Here is a 10,617-nt window from a genome sequence, read left to right on the forward strand (position 1 = left end):
GCTCCCTTTCTTTGGAATCCTCCCACTTTGAGCTCTGGATCACAGGGAGAGCCTAGAATCCCTGGCTTTCCTGGGCCTCTCCTACCCTGGCTGGGCACTCACACCCTAAGCCCAATGCGGGATCCAGGGGGAGCCCTGGCTGAGTTCTCCTGGCTCACCTGGGTGTGAGGTGCTGGGACACTGAGGCTCATGCCCAGAGCTTGCTTTTGCAGGAGGACCCTGAGCAGATGATGACTCAGCTGTGGTGTCTGGTCCCTCAGGGAGGTGTGGGGAGCTGTCCCCAGTAGGGATGGGCTGGGGGGCTCCAGGCTCTTCTTGCCCATGAAGTGACCTAGAAAGGAAGTGCCAAGCACAGGGAAGTCAGGGAGCAAGGATGCTATCCCAGTGGGCAAGTCCCCATCTCTCCCGCTTCTCAGTTCTCCTGGCAGGAAGACACACACACAGCCTTTCTCCTCCTGGTCACCAGAAACCACAAAGAACCCCCAGTGGTGGCAAGGCCTGCACCTCAGCTTTTCCGGAGCAGGTAGAGGTGGGTGGACGGGATGGTATAGCTGGAAGGGGCGGTGGGAGGCCCCAAGGGCCAGGAAGAAACTCTGCCAGTTGTGAGGTCTGCTCAGAAGAGGGACGGGAAACAGCAGAGAAAGAAGTGAGGACAGTAGGAGTCTGGAAGGTGGAGGTGCAGAGAGAAGACACACTAGAGGTCGGAAGATTCAGTGCAGTCTTGTCTATGGGAAGAGGAACAGACTGGCAGGTAGCTCTAGGATCCAGCCTCAGCTCTGCTTTAAACCGGCTGAGTGAATGATTTAAACCAAGTCACTGGGTCTGGGTCTCAAGTTCCCCCATCTTACTAGATGAGTTCCAGGGTCCCCACTAGCCTGGACACTAGTGTCCATGTTGAGGAGAGGCCAGAGAAGGAAGGTGGGAGGGGCGGGGAGCGCTTGCCGGAACCCCGAAGACTCACCGGTGGCCCAGAGGTTGCCCCGCGGGTGCACTCGGATCTTGCTGGCCCGGCTGCGGGACTCCGGAAGATCCCAGCCGAGCGGGGCGGCGCCAGCCGCGAGCAGAGCGAAGAGCAGGAGGCCACCGAGCAGCCGAACACCCACCGCTCGCAGGGTCATGGCTGGGCACGGGCAACGCCTCAGTTCAAGTGCACTCGGCTCCAGTCCCCGGAGCGTGCCTTCCCTCCTTTTAAACCCGCGCCGCTGGGGGCGGAGCCCGCCCCGAGGAGCCCGCCCCCGGCGCGCTCGCTGCCGCCCCGGCCCCGCCCTCTCGGACTCTCAAGTCTGCTGGGGCCAGGGTCGGGGACCCCCTCCACTGCCCCCACGCCCGCCCTCCTGCCCCGACGTGGGCATGGCTTCCTCAGGGTGTCCGGGCCCAAGCCCACCAGCTTCAAGCTGAGGATGGGGGCAAAGCCGGCTCCCCTGGCCCTCCTCGCCACTCCCAACAGCTTTCGGCCGAAGAACGGCTTCAAGGTAGAAAAGGGGGCGAGGACGCCTCCTTCCTGGGTAACAGGCGTTACTGTGCCCAGCAAAGTGCACCGGAGGAGCTTGCCAGTCGGCCCCTCCCTCTTGGAGCATCTGACCTGCTCACCCAGCTATCTTTATGCCCTCTCTCCCAGCCAGCACTCACCAGGTCAAGCAGAAATCACGGCACATGCATGCTCCGGACAGGAGTGCAGAAGGATGGAAGGGGAGCCCTCCTCAACCCACCTCAAATGGTGAGAGCCTGGCTTCTCAGTCGGCAGGGAGGCAGATCTTTTGAGTCAGGGGAGTGAAAGGAGCACTGGACCTGGAGTCTATATACAAGCTGTGTGATCTCTTTGACCCTCACCTTCTTCAACTGTCAAATGGGAATACCCCGCTGCCCTATTTTTAATAATATTACATCTTTTTAGCCCAATTATTTTGTTGCAGGAAGCAGCAGTCCTACAGGACTCTCAAAGTCAGCATTCTCATGGAGCTGTCCATGCTTGTCTTGGAAAGAACTTTTAGGTCAGTGGCAACATTTAATGAACAGGAGAAGACGCTGTGCTCCAGAATAATACATTTATTTTTGATTAAATGTTCACCAAACACCAACATTCAGAGCACCATGCTAAGGACAGGAGGGGAGACAAAAAATAACAATCTGCTTCCACCTTAGCTGACCATCTCATTGGAGAGACAGAGTACAAAAGCAGTTAATGACGGAGGCGCAGGACACCAACCCACCCCTGGGCTCTGGACTCTTCTCAGAAACACTGCACAGTGTGGCTGTGAGAGAACCTACTCCCCAGACTGGCTCAATAATGGTACCTGCTATTATTACTCTTGCCATATCTAGCTCAGCAAGGCTCTGTGGATCACCATCTTAGAAGGGAAAGTGTGTACAAGAAGCTGATTATCATGCTGAGCTCCCAGAAAGCATGACAGGCAGGACAAGGACACTCCATTTCCGGCCCAGGCTTTCTTCCCACTCTCCCTGCTTCTCATCTCCCACCCTGGCATTTACACCTCTCTGTATTCTTGTCACTGCTTAAGCCATAGTGTACAGATATAGCTCTCATCACCTTCCCATTATAATCGTTCCCTTTTCAACCCCCCTCCCTCTGCTTGCATCACACACCCATCCTGTCTTCTCTGGTCCTCGGTCACAGAAATTAGGAGGTGGTACTGACTGCTGCCTCACTTAGATGCTTGAAGGAATCTTATTTGGCAGGTTTCTCTCTCCTCATTTTATAGCTGCAAGCAGGCTCGGACTGGAAACAAACTTGCCCAGATGTCACGCTGGAATCAGACCTCACGTCTGTTCAGAGCACTCCTTCTGGGCCCCAGAGTCATCAGGAACCAATGCTGCTTTCTCTGAGCCACGCCCACTCCCGCTGTACCATCCTGTTAAAGAGCAGGTTGGTGTGGATTTCTCAAGCGGGCAAGGGAGCAGGCGCTGACTGAGAGTTTCACCTCTCTTCTGCAGGTGGCCCTGGCACCTTGGTTCTGCTCTGACAGGTTCACTTATAGTTAGGCAAACCTCTGACATAGCCTGTGTTCACAGCTCCAACCACACCTGCGAGAATGATCCCAGATGCCCCTGGGGATTATTTCATCTGTCAGGTGAGCACAGGAAAAGAGGGGCCTCCAAGGACCCTGGAGAAAGAAGCAGGGCAGCAGCTCCACAGCCAGCTATAAACCGCTGTCCCAGGAATGCAGTGTTAGGCACAGCAGAGAGGGGACTTGCCCAAGACAGCACTTCCACATCAGATCCCTCAGGGAGTTGTGCTGAGCTGAGTTTAAAGTGAGGACCTCAACTGCACACTACCTGTTCCTAAGTCCTCTCTCCCTGGGGGAAGACAGACAGTGAATCACATGTACAGTGAATCATATGGAACTGCCAGGGGAAGCTCTTCAGAGCTCACTCTGACCCTCTGAGATTTCAGACAATGCAGAGAAGATTCAAAGGACACCCAAAAGATGAATAAGGGGTGAAAGATATATGGCAAATCCTCTGATAACCAACACCAACCAAATATTTAAACTGCATCATGCTTTTAATAAAGATTGCTTAAAATAAAGAACATGTGTATTATTGATTGCTACGTTTCATTAAATTAGAATCAATTACAAATAACATCTTTTCACAGCCAAATCTTTTTTTGTTGTTTTCCAAAGCACTTCCATGCACACTCCTTTGATCACCAACACTACTTTGATGCAGTAAAGGACAATACTATGTCCATTTTATAGATGAGTTAACTCAAATAAACAAGTTAGATGCAGAGAAGCTAAACAAACGGAAAAAACCTGAGTGTGGACTTCAAACACGTGAAAGGTAGAGGACAGAGAAAATAAAAAGCAGAAATTTAAATAAGACATAAATGAGCCTAGAGAAAAAGGAGGGGTGACAAACAGAGACGCTCAGAGTAAGACGGTGTGAAATCCTCCTCCTGGCCAATCTCTGAGCGCAGATCCCACAGGCGTGGGTTGTGGAGAGAAAGAGCAACATCTCGGGACATCTCAGGTCCTGCTCTTTAGGTTCAGAATGGGCAAGGGGCTGTAGAAATCAGGAGAAATGCATAATCTTTAAGAGAGGAAGAAAAAGTGTCAGGGATATTTGATACAATTTCACAAAGTCAGAGGAAACACATAGGAACCAGCTAGAATATCAAAATATTAACCACTAATAAGGAACTATTTCAGGAACTGAAATTGCCAAAATACAAAAATTTTTTAAGACAATATTCAAAAACAAAATAGAGAAGATACATCTAATGAGAAAGTGATGAGGATGCCAAGAATGGCTAAGAAAGCTAAGCAGCTGCTGCTCAGCTAAATGGCACAGATGCTCAGGAAAGTTACAGCAACCCTAACCAAGTGAGAAGCCCCAGGCCCCGCGTTCATAAGGTGATTTGGGTGTAATAGGTACTTCAGAGGGCATTTCAGTAACTGAAATAAATACTCTTTTAACTCCAAAGAGGTTTAAATACTTGGAAATTTACCTGAGAATCTATTTCTAGGAGATTTACTGAGGAAATCCATGGAAGAACAACCTAGGGCTTCTATGAAAGAACACCCAAGGGCCTTGTGATTGTGGGGTTTATTCCAGATAAATGAATCTCATGAGAGCTTATAAAGGTAGAATAACTGGGTTATGACATTGTGGCCTGGTTAACATAACCAGAATTCAAGTTCTGGCTCTGCCACCCACGGGTCTGGAGATCCTGGGGAAATCTCTTCACCTCCAGTTTCTCTCTTTGTAAAATGGAGTTTATTTTGAGGACTAAAGGAGAAAAAAAACAATCTGTTATAAATTCAAAAGCTCTTGGCCGAGCACTGGAGAATTCAGAGGACTCAGTATTATTAGCTGGATCCTAGGAAAAGCAAAGCCTGCCTTACATCTGAAGCCCATTACAGGGGAAAAAGCCTCCCTGGGTAGCGGGTGAGGCCATGGTATTGACACAACAGTCCGCAAAATGCCTATTACATCATGACTTGTTTGATAAACAGATGCTAGCATACCTACCTCAACTTTTGACCAATTCCAAGAAACATGTTCTCTATGGCATTCTCTCTTCTTGCTTAAATAAGCTGTCAAGCTGACAACTCTCATCAAAGCATCATGCGAGCAAATTTCCTTACTTACCTGCCCAAAGTCCTGAGTACAAATTATTTTAACTAGATTCCTTGAATTAAAGCTGGAAACCAGCTTGAAAGGGTTCCAAATTTGGCTCAAATGGTAAAGAATCTGCCTGCAATGCGGAAGACCTGGGTTAGAACCAGCTTAGCAACCTAAATAAACTGGCCAGTTAAAGTAAGGGTTTTACAGAAATGATTCTTGATGGAGAGTAGATGGTATTCCAGAAACTCCTAAAATTAACAGAACAAGGATCTATAATTTGAAAGTTGCATTGAATATAACTGTATATGAGAGATGAGTAACTACTGTTTTTATAATACAAACTTAAGAAGAAGCAAGATAACATGTTCTTGACTGGTAAGGATTAAGAGGCTGGATAAAACAGACCTGAAAAGAGGTTTATCAGAATGGAGAAGAGGTATGAAATTTTTGTTTCTTAAAAAAGACCATGAATTTATAAAGACTTCCCTGGTGGTCTAGTGTTTAAAACTCTGCACTTCCAGTGCAGGGGGTACAGGTTCAATCCCTGATCAGGAAGATCCTGAATGCCACATGATGTGATCAGAAAAAAAAAAAAAAAGACCATGAGTTTTTAAAGATTAAGGAAAACTGCTTTACAGGAAAACTAACTGGAGGAAGATTCCTGGCTGATTGGATGGGCAGCTGATTTTTTGCGAGGTGGCTTTCTGCAGAAGGGACCAAACTATATCTGAACATTCTCAGGAACAGCTCTATGAAAATTATTAGGCTAATTAATATTGAGATTATTGCATAAAGCTACACAGTGTCCTTGCAGTGAGGTCTCAGAAGAGAAGTTTCTAGATCTCTGAGTGTCATTACACGTTTTAAAAAAATTCCCACTTTATATCCATTCCATGAACCATAGAAATGATTCTTACCCTCTTCACATTAGTCCCTAAGAAGCTGAGAACCAAAGCGACGGATCTCCTCCAGCAGACAGCAGGCTCTTCTGACATGTCTTGTAGGTACTAACCTCACCTCCCATTTTATTCTTTTCTCCTCTCATGCTTATTTCAATCCCAAATTCTTCAACTGTTTTATATCATATCACATAGTACTGGAAGTATCTTTATGAGCCACTTTGTTCCAGACCCTTTCTGGAACAAAAGAGGCTATAAATAAATCTAAAATGTGAAAAACACTGTGACAGGGGCCAGGGGATACACAAGAATGAATTACAGGCTGGCGCTGTTTTCATGCCTTCAAGGAGCTAGCTGGAGAGCTGGACATACATAAGACAAACCACTCTGAGGACAGCACACAAAGTACTGAGGAGACAGAACCAAGAGGGAAGCACTGTATACCCGAGAGCTTGGCGAATTAGAAACACCCCTCTTTGAGCGCCCTGTGCATCTCTTAAGGTTGCACTTACGATCCTATATGGGAAGATCTGTTTACACATTGCACCAATTAAGGCACTGAGTTCCTGGCAGAGAAGGGACCTTGCCTCACTCATCTCCCCAGGGCCTGGCCCCAAAGCTGGCACAGAGTAGATGCTCAATAAATGTCTCCTGAATGAGAAAGCTTTTAGTAAGTAGAGAAGTGAGCAGGCACTCCAGGCAGGGCGACCCAGCATAAACAAAGACTGGATGTCCATACAGTGAGACCAATGTCAAGGCTATGAGAACCTGGGGTCTGCTAAGAGCTGAGGTCAGAAAAACCCTGTGGGCCTGGGATGCTACTAAGTAACTACTAGAAGGCAATGTCCTTGATGTTTCTGATAACCTCTGCATATTCTAGTTCCTAACACTTTTTGGTTACACAGAATTCTTTCTATATCCAGATTCACCATAATTACGTGTGAAGGGTTAAATTTTTGTTTTATTTCTGAAACTTCTCTGATATTACTTGAGATTATAATAAGGGAGAATAGGGACAGAGACATGCCTGGCCAGGAAACAGCCTGAGGAGCTGACAAAGGTCCGTATAGTCAAAACTATGGTTTTTCCAGCAGTCATGTATGGATATGAGAGCTGGACCACAAAGAAGGCTAAGCCCTGAAAAATTGATGCTTTCTAACTGTGGTGCTGGGAGAAGACTCCTGAGAGTCCCATGGACCGCAAGGAGATCAAACCAGTCAATCCTAAAGGAAATCAGTCTTGAATACTCATTGGAAGGACTGATGCTGAAGCTGAAGCTCTAATACTCTGGCCAACTGATGTGATGGGCCAACTCACTGGAAAAGATCCTGATGCTGAGGAAGATTGAAGGCAGGAGGAGAAGGGGATAAGAGATAATGAGATGGTTGGATGGCATCACTGACTCAATGGACTTGAGTATGAGCAAATTCTGGGAGATTGTGAAGGACACGGAAGCCTGGCGTGCTGTAGTCCATGGGGTTGTAAAGAGTAGGACACGGCCTCGCAACTGAACAACAAACTGAGGAGCATCCTGAGGAAGGGGGACAATCCATTCAGCCAGCTAGAATTTCTGAAGCTCAATAGAGTGATAAATGTCATAAGAAAGGTACCCTCAGAACCAGGGGGAGCTCCCACACCTGAGGGGTTATTAGCATTTGGTAACATCCTTATGCAAATGACCAAGAAATACAGTCAGGGATAACAGAGCCTTTATTCCAAGCCTAGGTTCTTTGAGAAGCCTGTGACTCCCTAAGAAAACTGACAAAAGCCATATTTCTCCCACTGAGAAAGAGAACATAGGAAGAGACCAAGAACACGCAAACAAAATGAAGAAAACAGGATTAACATAAAATATTCTAGAAAGGGAACATGTCGTTTTAAATAGAACTGTTGGGAGATAAAGTTTTTAGATTTAAATTTGGCAAGACCAAGATAATGTACTCACTAAATATCAGGCAAATACAAATCACTTTCATGATTCATATGCTCCGATCCAGAATAACAGCACAACAGTGACGCGACCCTTAGTTACTGCTTCTGGTTCCAATGCGTGATTATACTGAACACTTGGTATATGCTGCCGGATGCTACTGGGAAAACAGGGCTCAGTGTCTATGAAACGGGGCTCCTGCACTGGAGGAACTTACAGTCTGATGGGGGAACTTGAGTCCACAGCCACCAAGATACACAAATAGTATAAGGCTGCAAACACTGAATGACAGAGAAGGATAATTACGTTGTGAAAAAGTGCGACTCGGATGAGCAGAAACAAGAGTATGAAATAAGTGAAAACTTGGTGGGACAGCACAAGGTTGCTTCGCGTCAGCACAATTCAAAGTCTGAACTTGACACGCAGGGGATACGAGGGCAAACACAACATCTGTGGTCTAAAAAGAGACACTTCCTAAAGATAAGAGGGGTACGAAAATGAACTAACAGGTGGAAATTATCTAAAACAGGCACAGACCAGCATGTTATAGGGAAACTGGACGTAAAGTCACGCAAGCAACAGTCATGAGTTATGTTTCTGGAGTCAAGGCACGGTAATGAGAATGGGATGAGACGGGTAAATGCTGGCTTTTAAATGACTAAATATGATGAGGAAATGACAAACCCAGGCACATACGCCTTCGAAGAGAAGTTGAAATGTGAACGGGAAGTTTGCACGAATTGCCATGAGCTTGGGTTTAAAGACAGGACGATGGACTGGAAGAGTCCTGTGGGAACAGACAGAAACAGGATTGGAGCTGAGGACAGGCACTTGGAGCCAGCGTGTGGAGACTACCGAGAGGGGATGAGTCACAGCCAGCAGATAAACCCATCATCACGCTCTCATCTGGAGCTTTCTCAATTCCTCTTCCATTCTCTTCACTCACAATGGTTAAATCCACCTAACTTCCCACTAGCCCTGTGAAATCTCACAGAGTTTATACTTCCCTTAAAATAACGAATCAAGCACCTCTGGCATTTCTTACATTTCCAAAGAGCTTTTAAAAATACATCTACTGAGATTTCCCTGGAGGACCAGTGGTTAAGACTCTGCACTTCCAATGCACGGGGCATGGGTGTGATCCCTGTTCAAGGACCTAGGATCCCACATTCCTTGTGGTGTGACCAAAAAAACCACATTCTATTTACTAATAAAATCTCCCAGTTTTAAGTCTTATGTTTTAGCAGTAAAATATAAAACGTGGGAACACGGTACCTCATTCCACAAATAATGTTTGTTTGTTTTTTTTTGCCTACTAGAGTGAGTCAAATTGTTTTAAATGATCTGATTACTTTTCAGAGAAATTTAGCTGTTGCTTCAAACTATGACATCCAGTTAAAGAGGAGAAACAGTAATTTTATAAGACTGGTATGAAAATAAGCAAGTGAAGAAAATATAAAGACTTCCCTCCCAGTAAGTGTAAAAGGAGGAGGAACCTGGATCACGGAGGATACAAGTACAAGCATGTTTATACTCTGGCGAGCTAGGATCACAAAGAACTTTGAGATCCCAACCTTTGCCAGCAGAACACACGACTTCTCCCCAGAGGAGTCTCAGAAAGGCTGGTACGAAAACAGCCAGTTACTACTGGCTCAACAGTTAGCCCCACCATCTTTAGGTTATCAGGAAGGAAAAATGGAGCCGGCAGCAATCTTCTACCACACGTGGAGGTGGGGTGGGGGTGGGGGGCATTTCAGCACTCTCCTTGGCTCATGAGAAAATAGAAATACTATGTAAGCCTCAAAGACAGGTTCAAAGAAGCTCTGTTAGCAGTAATTTGCCAAGTTTCATACTCTGCTGATATCTTTAAGAGTCTGTATGCAAAGTTTGAAGGCTAAATCCTAGAGAATGGATTTAGGATGGCTGATCTCTACAGGGGAGGGTTTCAGAAGATTAATGTCCCTGTTCTCATTCCATTAGAATTAAAGTATGGGCTGATTTCCACCTCAGTTGAACGAATCACAAAAACCATTCATTTACCCCACTATTTTGCAAAGTACTGAGATTTCACACTAATACAGAGAGAACAGAAAGGATTAAGTCTTTTGTGCTTAAAACACACCAGTTACCACATACTCCCTATTTCCTTTACTGTCTCAGTATTAAAAAAAAAGAAAACACAACTGGGCTTTGCCTTTATCACTTTAAACCTTGCCTTCTGTTAAGTCTGCATTAGAGAAAAGCAAAGCCAGGCACTTAGGAGAACAGATTCAGGCAAATTAAGAGTCTAAAGAAAACAAGTAGCACCCTTGCCCTCCAGCACCTTCCTCATGCCTCCCCCAGACGCTAAAACTCACTGCCACCCTGCAGAAAGGGCTGAGAACGTCTCAAGTGCAGAAAAGGTTACAAGTTTACAGGAAAGTGAGAGTCACTGAACCTCTCAGCAACCAGCTGGGCTAATACACATCTGAGCCACACCCTCGTAAAGAGTCAATTTTATGACTAAGAGATCCTACTTCTTCTTCTTCACAAAAACAAAAACAAGCAGACAAAAACCAATTGTCAGCATTAGGACAACCTTCTTGGCTGAAGAACTGTTCCCATCAAAGCCTTTACCTCCCCAAGGGGCGCTAAGAACCAGCACAGGAAAGCAAATTTCAAACGCTTTCCCAACAAACACAAGTCAGGGATAAGGGG

General features: G+C 46.1%; 1 protein-coding gene across 2 annotated transcripts in view; it reads right to left on the reverse strand.

The window, feature by feature from the left end:
- The window catches only part of NMB (neuromedin B), a 3,479-nt gene extending 2,319 nt beyond the window's left edge, over positions 1-1,160 (reverse strand). For both annotated transcript variants that reach the window (XM_010841075.1, XM_010841076.1), the window contains exons 1-2: positions 962-1,160; positions 159-331 (exon numbers count right to left, since the gene is read on the reverse strand). In XM_010841075.1, the coding sequence (XP_010839377.1) occupies positions 159-331; positions 962-1,118 (330 nt within the window). In that variant the 5' untranslated portion in view covers positions 1,119-1,160. The remainder of the gene's footprint in view (positions 1-158; positions 332-961) is intronic.
- Between the last annotated feature and the right edge of the window lie 9,457 nt (positions 1,161-10,617).

The sequence above is a fragment of the Bison bison genome, unplaced genomic scaffold, assembly GCF_000754665.1.
Source record: "Bison bison bison isolate TAMUID 2011002044 unplaced genomic scaffold, Bison_UMD1.0 scf7180017864155, whole genome shotgun sequence".
Lineage (NCBI taxonomy): Eukaryota > Metazoa > Chordata > Mammalia > Artiodactyla > Bovidae > Bison > Bison bison.